An 18,460-nucleotide genomic window follows, 5' to 3' on the forward strand; every position below is an offset into this window, starting at 1 on the left:
GAGATTGTTGAAACTTGAAACAATCTTTCACTTCTCTTCTTTTACGTAATAAGAAATTTTTAAAAATGTTCAAAACTATCGTCTTATTTTTATTTTTTATAGAAATTAAACCCTCTTACTGGCAGCTGAAACCATTAATCTAATTTTTTCTTCTCCAAATTGCTGGGTATTATAGTGACTATTAGTCTATATCATTGACATTGTTTTGTTCTCTCTATTAAATAGATTCACCGGTGGAAAATAAATAAACAACAGATGAGTTTTCTTTTCCAATTGGGAGAGTGTAAAATATTAAAGAGTTTAGACTGATATTGACTTTTGGTTCTATCGGCCAATCGACCTATTTGTACATCTATTTTATAGATATCAAAATCAAGAAGGTATGTTCAATGACTATTGTAACTACTAAGTAGGGTTCTTCCACACAGTTTCCTGATTTAAATACAGTATAATGCGTACATCTGCCGAGGATTCGAAGACCACTTTGTAAAACACTATTTGTTTATCAAAAAGTCAATGGCCTTTTTGTACATATAAATTAATGTTTTCACTACTAATAGTTGGTGTCAATTAACATGACTGAACCAAAGTTCAACCTTTTTTTTTCTTCACTACTTAATTATTATTAGAGTCGTCGTCATTGTGTTACTATGTGGGTTTAAATTCATATAAAGCACACTGTTGAAAAAAAAGAAGCAAATCGCAGCCTTCTTTTCCTCGTCGTTTAACATACAAAGTGATTCAAGAGGCTGACGACACATAGTGTGGCTTCAATTGGTTCAGACAAGGAAATTAATCTAAGTTCTGCTAATATCAAATTAAAATATGCGCAAAGATTAACAAAGTATACTCACATATCTCAAAACAAGATAAAGAGTACAAGAATCTCGTCAAAGACTATCTTCACTAAGTTGTTCTTCTTGCTCTTTAAACATGCTTAACTTGCTACATCCTTTTAACCGAACTACCAACCACTTTTAACTTCAAAAATCCAAAAGACGCAACATACTGAACCCATACTAGTTTGATACGCAGATTAAAGTCATTAAACTAGTATTCAATGGAGTTTATTATGTGTATAAACAATTAGGCAATTTATAATTTTATATCTATATTTTAAAATGGTCCAGATACTATTAGTAACCCTGGTAAGTTGTAAGCCCAAAAACGAGCCCAAATATCAGGTATGATGATACTCATTTGTACGTTCAGAAGCCCGAAGCAAAGGAGCAAACAAGTCACGAGCCAAAAAACCTGGAGGTGCAATATAGAGTTTATAAATTGGAAAAAGCTGAGAGACCTCGGGATTATAGGATCACGCGCAAACACACCGCACGCGCACTATTGCATCATTGTAGCTAACATTTGGATCTAACTGTGCTATTGTTGTTTAGGCACTGTCATATTTAATGGAACCAAATTATTGTGCTTCGGGAAAGAAAAAATCAAGTAATAAACTAATGGAGTACTACTACTCCTATGAGGAACAATTCAATTTTCGATAATTTTTTGTTGGCTTATTTCAATTGTAAATTTCTTACATACCTTGGATCTCTCCCATCTACTAGTACTGTTTTATCTTGCCCTTTGTTTTTTTTGTCTGTCGTTGTCCCTCAGACCAACTCCAATCCATCTCCATTTCCATCTGTATAATAGAGTTTGGAGTCAATTTTGTTCCAATCCATCTCCATTTTCATCTCCAAAATAGAGATCTCCATTTTTTTCTCTATATTTGGAGACCTCTTTTTTTTCTTTATACTACAATTTGGAGATCTCTATATTTTACTCCAAAATGGAGTAGGGTTGGAGTAAAACCCAACTCCACAATAGAGTTACTCCATTTTGAAGAAAAAAATGGAGATATGGGTTGGAAATACCCTCACAATTTATACTTACATTTCTTTGTTATTTTAATGGAGTATGCATTAACGTTAACTTATTTATGAAACAGTTTCTACTTGCTTCAAGCAACAGCATTTTCCTTTGGGCAAGAGGAATAATATGATCACGCACGCATGTCAGTTTCCTGTTTAAATAAATGTGTTTACTTCATTTTGTTGTGTTAATTAGTCTTCACTAAATTAAACTTAAATGGATAATATTTTGGGTCAAAAATTTTACTTCAATTGTGTTCGGCAAAATATATTTAAAACATGTGTGGATGTTTGGTTAGACATTAACATATTCGCTGTTTTTTTTTTCTTCACCTAATTAATTTTCCAACTTTGCGTATTGTGAAGAAACAACAAAAAAAAACCTTGCGTACTGAAATAATAAAACGGCTGTTTTTGATATGTAATTTCACGATTCAGTTTTGATAATTTCATAATGATAGTTGGGTAAAATTTAAAAGGAAATATATTTATCACCAATACTAATTTAAAACCTAGATTTTTCATTATGTGTATTCTTTTGCATATGAGAAACTTCAGTTCAAATCATAAATAAATACATAAAAAGAAGCCGCATATTATCCTCTTTGTCACTATTATTTCTCTCTATTATTCATGCTTATCTTGATACTAAATAGCAGAACAAAAACCACGATGATAAAGTATAAAGATGAAAGATAACATATTTCTTCGACAACCAGATAATCAAAAAAATTATGTTATTTTTATTAGAATATTTACTTATGCGATCACTGGTCTTGTCGAACACATCACTATATTTAGTATTACAGGGGAAAAAATAAAAAAAAAATGATATTAGAACAACCACTTACAAAATTACTGGTTTTATCAAAGACATCACCATATCTAATTAGTGAAGGAAGATGAAGAAGAAACGACCATGAAAAAAAAAGTTTTTTTTCTATAGATAATTGTTTACTTCAATATTAATGACTTGTATGAATTTGTTTATTCTCTAATCTTTACTTCCATATCTGATGAGGGTGTTATAGAATCAAATATTGTCTCATTGGTTGAACATATATATATATATATATATATTATCAATTTATCACAATCATTTATCTCTATTGCGAAAAAATTCATAGGGGAATATATAACTGCATATTATTATCCTCTTCGTTCTCTTTTGTTTCAATTTTTACTTAATTTTTTCTCATAAATATATATCTCAACTAGATATAGTACTTTGATGTTATTTTCAAAATAACTGAAATTGGAACTAAAATCAATAGGAGTAGAACAGTCAAAATATATTCCAAATTATAAGTTTTGTGGCTATAAAATCTTGCTCAATTAATAGAGTCAAAATACTCAGGTTGTTGCAAACAAGTGCAAACTCAAAATTGGTACATAATGTCAAAAAAAAAAAAGAGATAACAATCTTCTTAACTACATTGAGAACTTTTTAATAACGAAATTAGTAAAGACAAGCATCCTCACACATTTGTTGGTATAACTTTAATATTTGTCAAAGGTCTAACTTTCAAAAAAATTTTAAAAGATAAGTAAGAGACATATTGTGCTTTCAGAAAAAGAATATTAGCTTTTAAAAAGTTTAAACCATGTGTGTATTCAGATTTATAAATAGTATTATTTCTAAAAAATAACTTTTATTTTAAATAATAAGTGATGGTAATTTTGAGTGATACCTTGAGGTATAGTAATCTTTAACTAAGATTGTATACCTTGAGGTAGCTAAAATAGGAAATTGTGTGGTATTCGTCCATAAATTCATTTGTTATATAGCATGTGTTGAAAGTTTGACTTTTAGTTCTTTTATCTTTTTTGACATAATTAAGTGGTTTGACTTTTAAGTTTGACTTGATAAAACATGCAGAAATGTACAAAGAATATTTGAATAAAAATAAATAAAAGGCCACGAGACTCATTGAAAAAAGGTACAAAGAAGCCCGTACTTTGATCATAGACTTTATTGTCTATGAAACAAAGAGGGAGTAATCTGATAGAATTTGATAATTATATGTTTTCAATTGATGTAAAGCTGTCATTTGCATGCATTTAGACAAATTTGGGGATAAAGAGAAGCTTCCTTTCAAATCAGATTCGGGAAGTAATATGGGAGAGATCAGGCAAACCACTTGATGTCATCAGACACTTATATTTTAATCATAGAGATATTTTTTCCGCAATATATATATGTAGTTCCATAGATTCGAGTTTTAAACTGTTGATGATTGAATATACAACAATTCTAAGCGTTTAGGCCCATGTTGGCTCCGGTCATAACTTTTCTTTTGTTAATTTGTGTTACTAATTTCTAAGAAAAAAATCGAATATACAATCAAACTATGCTAGCTCCATCTAGTGGTTTTTGTAGTTAGTCTCATATTATCACTCCAGGGTATTTTCTTTACATATGATATGTGGAAGCACGTCCTATATTATTCTTATATTGGTAAGATAGGATCCACAAACCTTTGGACTTCATTGTTAGTGGTTCATAATCAAAAACTAGAATTCATATAGGCTTATTCGGTGCAATGACATTATTGCCTCCATCAACCGAAAAATGAAAAGGGGAATTAGATTGTATAACCAAAAAAAATTATAATTCACAAACTAACCATTTTAACCATGAATCAATTATATTCTCTATATTTATATATTAATGACAGTTTTTGCTCTTTTTTGTTTTTTTTCTTATTTTTTTTTCTAACCACCATCATTTCTGGCCACTTCCAACTTCCGGCCACCACCATCTCCAGCCAATTTCCGGCCAACCACCAGCCGACCTCCGAGCAACCTTCAGCTGACCTCCGGCCAACCTCCGATCCATCTCCGGCCGTCCACCGGCCAACCTACGGTCAATCATCGGCTGATCTCCGGCCACCACTTCACCTCCGGCCACCACCTCACCTCCGACTACCACCCTACCTCCGGCCACCACCACCGCCCGGCCTCCGGCCACCACCACCGCACATCTCCGGCTACTCTACCTCCAGCCAGCCACCATCCCATTATCATCACTACCACCAAACCTAACACTAAAATGGTAATTTTAATTACCCTATATGTTATTTTCTTAATTTTTTCAAATAGCATACTATATTCTTCTATAGTTTTTTTTTTTTGGTCATACAGCTAATTCACCCAAATGAAAACAATAAACTAACGCAAAAAAAAAAAAAACATAAAATTAACCATTGTAAAATATACAAATAAATTACTGAAAATTTACACACAAACTAGAATTTGAAAAAAGGTTTGTGACACGACCGCAATATTGATATAAACCTTGCATTACACAACATGCTCCGGTTATTGGAACAACAATGTTAAAATGTTGTTAGGTAATTTATGTGTTCTAAAGTACATTTTACCATATTTGGGGTGAGTCAAACTAAAGATGTCACAAGAAATCCTCTATATCTCAGGGCAGCGAATTTTCTCATTGAAAAATTTATTTGTAAACATACTAATCTCTAAATATATTTAGAAGAATTATGCAAGGATCGCCATATAATTACATTTTCGCATACTAGTTTAAAATAAAACTTTAACTGTGTTTGGCTTAATTTCTACTTTTTAAATTTTTCGATCTCTTTTCTAAAAAGTTTATATCCTTTTCAGCAGCATTTTCTTTTGTAAACAATAAAACCTAGTGATTAAAAAATTTTACATTACAAAATGTGTATGTTTCTGTGTGTCAATTGAAATATATATTTGTAAAGCAATTGAAATAAATATCCAATATATGGGAGTAAAGGACCACTTCTAAATTTACACTACGGACAATACACAATCTAACATCCAATTATATATGAGAGGAGGAATCTATGAGTTAGCTAGGTACATATGTATATATCATTCCTTAGATTGGAATGAAAGAAATAATTGTATACAAAAGCCTTTGTTGACTAGACCTATATCAATGGTGAAAAAGTTTTGATAGCAACCCCTGCAGCTGTAGTCTAGAGTTTACGTGCCAATATTATTGTCTTTGGTCTCTCTGATCAAGTACTGTTACAAATTATGACACCTTTATGAAATTGCAAAGAACAATGGTGACTTGGTGAGAACAACGAGAGAATAATAAATGAGCGATAGAGATCGATGGAAACATTATTGATATCTTAGTTTGTATTGGAATGGTACGTACATTTACATCTAACATTGACTATCCAAGTTTTGTTAAAGGAAAAAAGATGGCTAGCTAAACGAAGTATGTAAGAACGCATGGTCACACATGCCAAGTATAATATTGTACTCTCAACTACATGAAGTAGATGTATTGCATGAGTACATGTATGAACTATATGACGTCATGTGGTTAACACCATAAACATACAATTCCGGTACACCGGTTAACTGACTCTGGCATTGACCAATATTGACCAAAAAAATATTCCTTTTTTTAATGTATAATATTAAAGAAAAAACATAAATTGCTATATCAAATAGTTTATAGTTTTTTTTCAATTAAGACATATTCTATATTATATAACTAAATATTTTGTTTACATCTTTAATGTATTCATTCTTATAATTAGTCATTTTAATTTTGAAGCTAAACTAATAGTTAAATAAATTTTTTGGATCTTCTATCTTTTATATATTAAAAATAAATATTGTGTGTTTTTGTTGTTTACAATCAAATATATTGCTTTTATTAAATAACTAAAAACACTGTATTTAAAAAAATCAAATAATAACGATGTTTTTAGTTACAATAGAATTAAAAAAACTAACTATCATAAGACTGGATGAATTAACATATATACAAAATATTTTTCTATTGCAAAACTTAATAAAAGTGAAATGAAAAATCATTAATAATTTTTCAGATATTAAAATTTTTATTTTACCATGAGTATATAACATTTTCAATAATTCTAATGATTTTGATATGTATTGGGCTTGGTTCTAAGTATTTTTGTTTTAGAAAAATGTTTTGTGGTTGAGAATATTAAATAAAATTAATTTTATATTTAGAGAAATTAAGTAAGAAGTTGATGTTTTTAAATTAATAATGTTAAAATAAGTAGTTTTCTTATTTGATTTGTTACAATAAGATTATCTGGTTTGAATTTAAGTTTTAATATCTTATAAATGATTTTTATTTTAATTTTAGTTAAGTTTCAAAATAAAAAAGTAACTATTATAAGACTAAATGAATGGAATATATATACAATATATCTTTATTTTGGATCCATATATGTTTTTAGTTATAAAACACCATAAATGATTCCTAAATAATTCAATTAAATTTTTTATTTTGGTTTCTAATATTAAAAAACAAAAAAATGCATATGTTTATTGGTCAATGTCGGTCAACGCCAGTCAATATTGGTCAACACCGGATTCTGATGAAAGGTGTACCGGAATAAGATGATTGTGATGTTGAGCACATGTCATCATATAGTTGGTATATGTGGCCATGCAATATATATACTTCGTGTAGTTGAGTATACATTTCTAAAGTTGGCATGTGTGGTCATGTATTGTGATATAGTTTGTGTAACTGACTATCTTTTTTCCTTTGTTAAATTGTCCGACATATAACATTGAGTCATTGACTATCCACATGAACATGTTTTTCTCGTAAAAGAATTTATTTTTCGTAACATTGACTAAACACACGATATATTCGAACACAAAAGTATGAGGAGTTTAAGTTCTTGGTCCTAAAGCACGTGTAGTATTCACGAACAATGATCTTTGTGTTACAAAGTCTGTTCTCTATATCTTATTTTTTAGTTACGAATTGTTTATACGTGATGCATGCACTAAAAATTTAAGAATCAATATATATCTTGTGACGAGAGCATATAGATCCACGGCTAACTAGATGTGGAACAAAATATCGTGTGGAAGTTGTATAAGAATCCGTATCAGCTCGTTATGTCTGTTATGACGAAGACTTAATTGAACGTAAAATACTTTTAAAACTTGGACCAAAAAGAGGGCTTTAAAACTTTACAAGTCCAAACAAATCATTACAGAGATCTTTGAAAAACTAGTCGAATAAAATCTATCTAAGATTGTGTCTTTTAAGATTTTGGAGGATTTCGTTTTGATTAAGTATTAGTTGTCATATCTGACTTCAACTAAGTTCGTGGGCTGTCTGAATCCGAAAAACTCCTTGCGGCTCAGGTTGCAACATTCTGATATAATCCAAAAAGTAAACATAAAACAAAAACAGACAAAACTTGAAAAAAATAGCTCGAGTTCCATACATTAACGATATCAAGCATCATAACTATACCGTCTCAAACAAATGTAGAAACACTCGTTTTTACACTGCATAGCAATTATGTTGGCCTCCTAACCTAAACCACCGGTTAAAACATCCTACGTAGACAACTTTTATGCAAGCTACATCTGATGATCTTCCGTCTACAAAGTATTTTTATAAAAAATATATTACTTATCAATGACTAATTTATGTTAAAGTTCTAGATAAAAACCATTGTATCATTTCTTTTTTTCATTTTTTATAAAATGTAAGATTAAATTTGTTTACAAATGTAGTTAAGTATGTGCTACCTTTTTAAAAAACATATAGATAGATACACAACATGTTATAAAATACCAATAGAAGATGTTCACTTAATGATTGTACAATTGCTACATGTTATTCATGTTAGTTCTCTTTCGCACATATGACCACTAAAACTATATAAATACAATAACAACTCATAAGGAAGATCAAGTTGTCATTGTTATCAAGATGAAGAACTTTTCTAATCGTAAGTAACAACAAAAATAATTATAATCTCTTAGACTAAACTCAAGATTGGTTAAGCTGGTTTGAGACTGATTGAGGTCCACAAACAATGACAATAACAAAAAAAAAGGTCTTTTTTGTTCTGACGCTAAATACAAACTCTCTCTCTCTCCATGCCGTTGCTTTCTTCTTTATACACAACATTTATGCATACTACTACAACAAACAAGCATCTCCTAATTTTCCTAAAGATCAAAAACTTTAATTCAAAATAATACTTTTGAAAAAATGGTACATATTACAGAAAAAAACAACAAACCTTTTCTAGCTTTTTTTTTCTTTGTTTTTTCCATCAATTGAGGTTTTAAAATACCAAAAATGGCGGAGAAGGAGATCATATGTATCATGTTTTCCCAACAAAACAACAACAACAACAAAAAAATGTCTCTTTTTTTTGTTTTTGTCATTTTTTGCATTTAACTTTTTTATTACATGACCAAAAAAATTAGTTTTCCAAAAATGAGCTGTAAAATGGCTGGAAACAAAAAAAAAAACCTAATCTTCCACCAACAGCCGCTTCACAATCTTTACGCTTGGCTCCAACACTTGCTCTTCCCAAACCTCTCTCCACTTCTTCGTCTTCTTCTCCGACGACGACGACGTACTCATCTTCATAACCTCTTTAAACGACGCCGTTGCATCAACTCTTTGTATCTCCCATCCGGCGTCTTTTAGCATCTCAATCTTCTTTATCTGTCTCTTCGCTAACGTCCACGTGTTCCTTTTGATATCATCAACCGCCTTATCGTACGCCGCTTTTCTCAAAGCATCATCCCACTTTATCGTCCCCGGTGGATACTCCTTGAAGTAACCGTCGAACTCCGGTACACCTATAGCTTTCCGAATCCCAAACCGGGGTTCTAAACCGGATTTAACCGGGTCGTAAAACCCGGATAGCTCTTCGAACATACCCGAATCCATCATCTCGTCGACCCGTTTTAGAAGATACTCGTAGAGCACAGTCTCTGACACATCGACCCAGATGAAGCAACAGTTGTAACGCAAATCTGAGGAGATTAAACCCGACCCGGATGAGAAAGGATCGATCTTTGGGTCGAACCGTTGAGATAAGAGTGCGTGGACGAATGAGTTAGATCCACCGGCGATGATCGGGAGCTTTTGACGAGATGTTATGTCTTCGACGGCGTTTGAAGCGGCGGAGCGAAACTCCGCGGCGGTGAGCTCGCCGTGTTCGGGGTTGAGGTAACCGAGGAGATGGTGAGGGACGCCGCGACGGTCTTGTAACGTAATCTGATTGGTTGTGATCTCTAAGCCTTCGTAGACTTGGATTTTGTCGGAGTTGATGATCTCTGAAGGGAAACGAGTGGCGAGATCGACGGAAAGTTTCGATTTTCCGGCGCCGGTTGCTCCTAAAATGACGACGACTTTGTCTTTTGGCCGTGAGTAGTAGTACTGATCCTCCATGCGTATGGATACTACTAAAGGTTGGTGTTTTCGTCTTCGTTTGGTGAAAGAGATGATGCGAGAAGAAGAAGAAGCAGAAGAATGTGATGATGAGAAAGACGGCGTCGTGNGCTTTTGACGAGATGTTATGTCTTCGACGGCGTTTGAAGCGGCGGAGCGAAACTCCGCGGCGGTGAGCTCGCCGTGTTCGGGGTCGAGGTAACCGAGGAGATGGTGAGGGACGCCGCGACGGTCTTGTAACGTAATCTGATTGGTTGTGATCTCTAAGCCTTCGTAGACTTGGATTTTGTCAGAGTTGATGATCTCTGAAGGGAAACGAGTGGCGAGATCGACGGAAAGTTTCGATTTTCCGGCGCCGGTTGCTCCTAAAATGACGACGACTTTGTCTTTTGGCCGTGAGTAGTAGTACTGATCCTCCATGCGTATGGATACTACTAAAGGTTGGTGTTTTCGTCTTCGTTTGGTGAAAGAGATGATGCGAGAAGAAGAAGAAGCAGAAGAATGTGATGATGAGAAAGACGGCGTCGTGGTGGTGGTGGTGATGAGACGATCGGAGATTGTTGTTTGGAGGAGGAAGTTGAGTTCTGTCATTAGCTAAACAACAACAACACGGAAAGAGACAAAACAAAACAAAAAAGTTTTCGTACGGTTCTTTTTTTTTGTGTGTGTTGTGTTTTTTGTAACGATGCACCACACTACTCTCTCTCTCTCTTGGGTTTGGGCAGGGTTTGGGGTAAGAGAGAGCTTCTTCACTTCAATGGAGGTGGCTGACCTGTAATGTATCACCACTACTTGTGGGTTTGGGAGAGGGTTTTAGAGGAGAGATAAATCGTGAAATTGAGATAGAAATTGTTGGAATAGCTTAGTTGCATGATTAAGAAACAACAAAGAGAGAGTTTTTTTTTTTCTGTCTATGATTTTTTAAAGAACCATTTGTTTAAAAAATCTATAGACGTGATGATATAACCTAGAGATTAACAAAGACATACCGATGAAATGAAAGAAAAAAAAAAAAAAAACATCACTGTTTTCAGGTTATATATACAACCTTTGTTTTTTTCTGACATTTGTTAAGGAAAAAAATAAAAAAAATAAGAGAGTTTGTTTTTTGTTTTTGTTTTTTTTTGTTGGGTTTTCAATGTGTTTCCCATCATTATTATTTTTTTGTAACACACAAATGTGTTTTTTCTCATTGAAAATAGGAAAGAAAGGACAAAAATAGATAGATCATCCAAATGGCAAAAGAAGGAATTATAGCTTTGGGTTTTTTGAAAAACACTGATGCCACGTGTCTTTGGAAGTGTGTATAAGGTAGGACTAAGAAGAATGGGAGAGGAAAACAAGTGAAGAAGGGGTGAGGTAAAAGAGAGACGCGTGGGTTGATTTATTGGGGTTATTGCGATTTGCGAGAACTACAATAACATCACATGCTTCTCTTGATTGTGTTTTTTTTTTCCCTCTTTGTTTAAACTCTATATGCACCTATAATAATCTTCATCTAGTATTAACTTATAAGCAATTCTCTTTCTCTTTTCTCTCTAAACGATCGTGTTTATGAAACATCCTTCATGAGAGCTCGCATTATTAATGCTCCCGGTGATTATGGCATTTACTCTTACTATCTCTCTGACTTTGGTTATACTATTAGTTTTTTCTTAGACAAAATGTATGTGTACGATTTGACACCAACACCAATATCTGTTTGTAACGAGTTTTAAGTCATGTCAAATGACTATTTAATCTAACTTGTGCTTAGTTCTTCTTCAAAAATGACATTGAAATTATATTCACATTCGCATTAGATGGAAACCTCTTATTCGATAACGTTCTTATGTATATGGTACTAGAAAACTCGGTTTGATATAGCAAAACCGTGAATTGATTGCGCAGTTCATCAAATATACAATCTCTTTGAAGTTATTGAACCGTGCTATATATCAATCCACGATGATAAACAATCAACATGTGCATATAGAGCATCCGGACTATGAACAACCTCGGACCTACCTAGCTTTATGATGTGTGTGATTTGAAGTTTTATCGTTAAAAAAACACTTGAATACTGCATGTATGTTGTTGTATTCTTCCTACGTACTACACAATTCATCTTTTCACAATTTTTATTTATCTCCTCGGACAAAAATCTGACTAGTCCACTTCTAAGAATGCGTAATGCACATTTGTTTCTTTTCTTGATAATGACGTACGTACCACACATTTGAACGGCCTCTTTCTGCGAAATTCGTTATTAAGCTTATTCTATGCAACGAAGACATAACCGACGAGAATAATCTATACGTGCTTACGTTGAAGCAAGATGGTTCCTTTTGTTTTTGGTCGTAGGCTTATGATGTTGATGTATGCTATCGTCTAGCTAGCTACTCCTTGTGGATTAAGTATTAAATATATTATTTTTAAATTTTTTTAAGTATTTTATCAATTGTATACCAATGTTTATGCAAAGTCAATGGCTTCTCTAATCCAATACGAGAGAAATTATAATATTTCTTAATGCTAATCAGGTTTTCCTATCCATTTATTTAACTAACTAAAACTTTCCCTTTCACCCACATTATCATCAATTATAATAAGATATATAACCGACACTAAATACAACTACACTAAGATTCAAAATGTTTTCTAGTTAGATGATATGAAATAATGGTCCAAAGTCCAAACTGGGTCTTCTTCATGTCACAGATTCAAATGGATACATAAATTACAATATGGAGATGTATGTATGTGAGAGAATATTACTCTATGGTTAAATTATAGACACGAGGGGTTATATTTGTATGCACACATGCGTGTCTAGATCCACACGGGTTTTTATTGATGGTCATATGTGAATTATTTGAGTTAATAATCACGGGAGATTTGAAAAAAAAAACAACAACTATGAAAGGACATACGTACGTACTATATGGATATGCACGTATCAAAAAAAAATTTAAACAAGATCCAATTATAATGTAAATGATATAAAATAATGATAATTATTTTCTTAGAGAAATCTTCCACCGTTGGATTATAACTAGCTTTTTATTAATTATTAGAGGCTAATGCCTAATGGTGAGAAATTAATTATCAGAAAGAATCCTTATAATTAGAAAACTTGAGAAATAGACGACAAAGAAAAAATTAGACAAAGCCTCCACTTGGCTTCTGCACAACTCAACGGTTCATTCATCATCCGGACCTGTATTGTATCTGTATCTAATTAATGTTAAACCTGTTGCTCTAATCATGATCCAAGTGCCGTAGGTCTTGTCTCTTATGGAAAATAGATTAATTTAGTCCTTAACTTCGTTTAAAAATAATAATTAAAGGATAATAATAGTTAAACACTATACGTCCAAAAAAAGTATACCGCTAGAAGTCTAGAACTGAACTTATAGAATAATCATTACGTATATTAAATAATAGTCAGCCAACTGATACAACTCGAATTATATAAAACTGAATAGTATATAGCTGACTTTAATTTCCAAGTCAAAAAAGGGAAAAGAATATACAATAAGTCACTTTAATTTCGACAAAGGTTTATCGGTTTCATATTCAGTTAACGACTTGAACATATATCCAATCAATATACAATGTAGAAAACAAATTAAATTGGTCTAAATAAAAGTAGTAGTCAAAGACCGAATCATGCCATTTACATATGCTTAAAATTAATTTGAACTGTGATGTGATATTTTTCTGTAGTTATATATTACAACGTAATATTTTGTATGTTAATCTTCGGCAAGTTAGACAAAAAAACACTCACCACAATTTATCACACACACACCCACACATTTTTGTCAAATAATGAGTCACATATATGTTAAAATTATTTACAAATAAATTGAATTTCTAGACATTCATTTAGTACCCTTTAAAAAAAAAAAAAGACTAGCTAAAATTTTTAATGTGATTAAAAATTATCTTCCCGAACTATGCATGCACCACAATATATGCATAAACAATGGATTGCTTAGTGAAATGGTCATCCACAATATGAGCATAAACGATAAATATTGGTAGAACATCTCTTAAGTTAAGAAGAGTTAAGACTTTGTCGGGGGACATAATCACCCCATTCCAACCCCTATGTTTTGACTAAACCGGTTGAAGTCGATTAACATATGGCCTCATCGTCCGTAATTTACAACTCAACATATATAAATGACATCAAGTTATAATTACATTCGATCCAATACGTGATATGCACTTCACCTATACGTATACGTCGATCTTGTGTGGTAATATGATGAAACCAAGTTAAACTTAAACTCGACAATAATTAAGTGGTATCCCAAAAAATTAATCCCGTTTTTAGTTTATTGAAAATAGCATGACGACTATATTTTTGAACTCTACCAAACCTTTGTTGCACGCTGAAATAAACGACAAGGTGCTTCAATATAGATAGTACCATCTATATACGAGTATACGACATGCTGCCATGTAGATGTAGTTTAAATTAAGTTGAATGGAACGATATGTCGGGTTTTGTAATTTATTAAAGCTGATCAGAACGAGGTTTAGGTACCTAGTCGTGACGTAACAAATAGATAGAGACAAAACAAAAATGTTGTAAAAAAACGAAACTCACTTTATATATTCTTCAAATGTTTACAAGGGAAACACAACATTATGATGATGTCCATTAAATTATAAAATTTAAATAATTGTTTATAGTGTGATATACAATCATAGTTTAAACTTCTCTGCAATTTGAGCATCCACATGCTGCCATGCTCTGCCTCTCCACACGCTTGTCCCTAAACAAACTGTATTGAGACTCAAACAAAAAAGTACAGCGTAGTTTTAATTAATCATTTTCCTATTTAATTATATTTTCAACTCAAGTAAACAGTAACACTAAGCACCCAATATAGGTCTCGTTGAATTTTGGATGAAACCTATACGAATTTTAATAGAAAATGCTGCTATAAAATCACTTATCAATTGGCTGTATTAATCCCAGTTATTTGATTATGTTGTTAACAAATTTCCATGATTTCATATGACAAATATCAATGATTAGTTAGCGAACTTAGTTAAACTCAACATCAAAATTCTTAAAATTTTAATATTTTGAAAAGAAAACAATTTTTGTAGTACTGAGGTATTTATTAAAATATAAGTTTTGAATATATAAATTACTAAAAACAAATTAAGGGCATTAGTTATAATATGTTCTTGCAAATTGTTATTTAATTATAGATTAGTACTATATTATAAAATATAGTTTGGTTTCTTGGTCCAAATAGGCAAATACCATCCATTTTTATGTAGAAGGCCCAAGTACATACTTATATATATGATAGTCAAGAAAATATTACTTTTTATTCTAAATTGGGCTTGAGCCCTCTAAAGTAGTCAAGGGCTATTTTTCTAGCGAATTATCCAAAAGTTATACAATCTCAAGTAATTGTAATTGTAGTAGTCTCAATACTCACTTTCCTCTTTGATGTTTTTGTTCACTGTGGGTGCCAGACTACAATGTGAGTTGGCTACGAGGACCAAACGTGTCCAAAAATCGCTTTTGTAACTTGCGATGTGATAAGAGACATCGAGAAGCAAGTTGATAAGGTCGTCAGTTGTTGAAAATACATAACGGAATGTTTTAAATCATAGACAAATGCATAATTGTGAAATGTCTAAGTTATTGCCAATGTTGATACTTCATGGAGCAGCAGATAAAGTCACAGATCCCACAGTGCAGCAGGAAGGTGATGTAGATGAAAATATAATCACCAACAATAGTTGCTTGGCGTGATCCCTGGCCACTACAAATTCTTTATTCTTTAGGATTAATTACATCTGAAAAATACACAAGGGTATATATGGCTTACAATGAAACCATAACCTTGGCCCTTGCTTGTTTAGCTAGTGCCTCTAAAGCTACATCAACCGCATCTGGCAAATCATAGTTCGTAGCGTTTGGGTGCGCATAAGTCAGTCTCGGGATCAAATCGATGACTGTATCCCTCATTTGAACAACCTCACTCTCCGAGATCCTTAAGAGCTCTTGTTCTATTTGAGTGCTGTTCTTTTCGTCCATGAAAACTGAGTAACTTCTTTTATCGTCCGGAAGATACCACAAGTACTGTGTATACATCGTGTGGGGTGAAAAAAATACGGGTATGCACCCAGCTAATATCGCATCAAATGTTGATCTGCGCGTGAATGAGTCCCCTGGTGCTTGTAGGCAAAACCGTGACCGAGCCATTACTCCTAGTACCGTCATTGGGTCGTGGCACCTAGATTGACGAAATAATCAAGGTTAAAACATTGAAGACAAAAAAAATGAGACACTCAAAATACAGTTCAACTACCAAGTCCCTAGTTGAATTATTGTTAACCTCTTACTCTCTTAGTCAAATAAGTTGAGAGAGTGTTAACCAATGAAAATGTAAATGTGATAAAGTTTCCAAACGTGGCAGTAGTTGTCAATAAAAGTTAAATACTGTCTAATTATTATGGACCCCCCAATATGAAAATTGTGGTCGTTGTATTAAATAATACTTAATTGCGAAAAACGTATAAAAAAAAGGAGTAAAGAGAAAAACCTGGACCCTCCATTTTCACACTTGAGAAGCTCACAATGACTTGACCCGGCGCATTGTCTGATCAGCTCGTCTCTAATGGCGGCTTTCTCCAACCCTTTTCTCGGCCCACCGACAAAACTAAACAAGTTTGGTCTCTCGACTCTTCTCACCTTGTTTTGCCACGTCACCATCTCTGCTGACGTGTACGGATGAAAATAAGAAGGATACGGTATACCAAAGTGATTGTCACCTTTCCAAGGCTGCCTCTCCACGGTCAGCACCGACATGTTCATGACACGTGGCATTTGCATGAGGATGTTTGCTCCAAAGTCAGTGTCAGAGGAGCGCATGAAATCCCAAGCTGTCCTCCCTATGGCCAAGAAATGATCACGACCGTTACTTCTCCTCCACCACCGTTGATCACTAATGTAGTCGACTAATCTGACGGCTAGCTCGTCTCGTTTGGTCAGGTTCTGTTCTCGGAACACGCTTGAAGCGTAGAGGCCACCGTAGAAAGGGACGTAGAAGATGTCCGCATTGTGTGGATTCCGCGTGCGGCACGGGTGGTTCTCCACACGCGCGTGGAAGATCATCTCGGCTATGAACTGGTGCGTAGCGAACCACGATGTTCTTCCGCTGCGGTGGAGAGGCTGACCGAGGCCGTTGTTGGACACATGCGGACACATGTTGGTGTAGATGTTCAAGTGCCGGCAGTTTTGGAGGAGGCCGATGTTGAACTCATTGGGAAGATCGTAGACGTAGACGGTGAAATTGTGGTGGCACGTGCGTGGGAGTGAGGCTGTGAACTCTGTTGGGAAGGGGAAATGGAGAATTAGGAAGAGGGAACAAACGGAGCAGAAGAGAAGCAGAGTGAGAATTATCAGCTTAATGGTTTCTTTGTTTTTTGGGTATTTCTCTTTCTCTTTGTCCTTCTTCTCCAGCCAGAGATCGATTTTGACTTGTCTCAACTTAGTGTAAGTCATTGTAAATGGAGAGAGAGAGAAAGCTGAAGTGAGATATTTAAAGAAAGAGCGTTACTATTATTTACCTTTACTTTGACGGTGGAACATGAAACCCGGGACTTTGTTGTTTTCTTATGTGTTTTATATTCAAAATTTGTATAGATCATGTAAGAACAATCCACTTGTAAACTCTCACTGTTTTGTTTATTTAAAAATTTATCTTCCGAAGAATATTTAACCAATAATGAATATAAGAAAGTTATATTCCAGTTTTTTTTTTTTTTCTCCCTTTTAAAAGTTGTTTGAAATTGCTTTTTGTTCTATCTTTGGATAAAAAATTTCGGTAACAACTTGTCTTGGTGAATGGTGATGGAGAAATTTCATAACCATAATTTGGTTTTAACCTTCATTGATAACCATTGTTAAGAGATGTGTTATTATATTATATGCCTGCTCCAATTATGAAATAAAGTTTAAGAACTTATCGTGTCCAAGTTACATTTTACATTAGCCACTGCTTCCTTTTAAGGGCCTGACTGGTTCAAACGCTGCGGTTGCGGGAGATTGCGGAAGCGGGCGATTGCGGTTTCAAGCGTTATTAAGCGTTTTGAACGACTGGTTTAGTGGTTTAAAATTGGTGCATTTGCGGGAGGTTTACGACTGGTTGACCAGCGGGTGCAATAGCGGTTGGAACATAATAAATGTGATATATAATTATATAAATGTTTTAAAATATCAAAAACTTTATTAAACTTGATTTATAATTAAAATTCATTAAAAATACTAAAATAATTATTAAAAAATAAATAAATTTCATAATGAAATACTTATTACTTTATGCATTTGGATTTTTACCAAAACTTTAAT

At 33.3% G+C, this 18,460-nt stretch overlaps 2 protein-coding genes across 4 annotated transcripts; both read right to left on the minus strand.

The window, feature by feature from the left end:
- LOC104787884 (adenylate isopentenyltransferase 1, chloroplastic-like) lies at positions 9,104 to 11,062 on the minus strand. 3 transcript variants are annotated; one of them, XM_010513538.2, is made up of 2 exons: positions 10,471 to 11,062; positions 9,104 to 10,077 (listed from the first exon to the last, which is right to left on the minus strand). In XM_010513538.2, the coding sequence occupies exons 1-2, from the start codon at positions 10,678 to 10,680 to the stop codon at positions 9,160 to 9,162; spliced, it is 1,128 nt and encodes a 375-aa protein (XP_010511840.1). In that variant the 5' UTR covers positions 10,681 to 11,062; the 3' UTR covers positions 9,104 to 9,159. The 3 variants fall into 3 exon arrangements, with proteins under 3 accessions (XP_010511840.1, XP_010511841.1, XP_010511839.1); XM_010513539.2 differs by having other exon boundaries at positions 9,104 to 9,938; positions 10,359 to 11,062; XM_010513537.2 differs by lacking the exon at positions 10,471 to 11,062 and having other exon boundaries at positions 9,104 to 10,192.
- On the minus strand, positions 15,778 to 17,673 carry LOC104787886 (probable xyloglucan galactosyltransferase GT17). Its single transcript, XM_010513540.2, has 2 exons — positions 16,653 to 17,673; positions 15,778 to 16,343 (listed from the first exon to the last, which is right to left on the minus strand). Exons 1-2 carry the CDS (start codon positions 17,612 to 17,614, stop codon positions 15,932 to 15,934), a joined length of 1,374 nt encoding a protein of 457 aa, XP_010511842.1. The 5' UTR covers positions 17,615 to 17,673; the 3' UTR covers positions 15,778 to 15,931.

Source organism: Camelina sativa, chromosome 5, assembly GCF_000633955.1.
Source record: "Camelina sativa cultivar DH55 chromosome 5, Cs, whole genome shotgun sequence".
NCBI classification, from domain to species: Eukaryota; Viridiplantae; Streptophyta; class Magnoliopsida; order Brassicales; family Brassicaceae; genus Camelina; species Camelina sativa.

Bases quoted from the DNA above. Each gene is read 5' to 3' on its own strand.
- LOC104787886 (XM_010513540.2), bottom strand. From the start codon at position 17,614: ATGACTTACACTAAGTTGAGACAAGTCAAAATCGATCTCTGGCTGGAG. The intron at 16,344-16,652 runs GTTTTTCTCTTT...TCGTCAATCTAG, and splicing joins TGTGAAAATGGAGGGTCCAG to GTGCCACGACCCAATGACGG.
- LOC104787884 (XM_010513538.2), bottom strand. From the start codon at position 10,680: ATGACAGAACTCAACTTCCTCCTCCAAACAACAATCTCCGATCGTCTC. The intron at 10,078-10,470 runs GTCGTCGTCATT...ATGGAGGATCAG, and splicing joins ACTCACGGCCAAAAGACAAA to TACTACTACTCACGGCCAAA.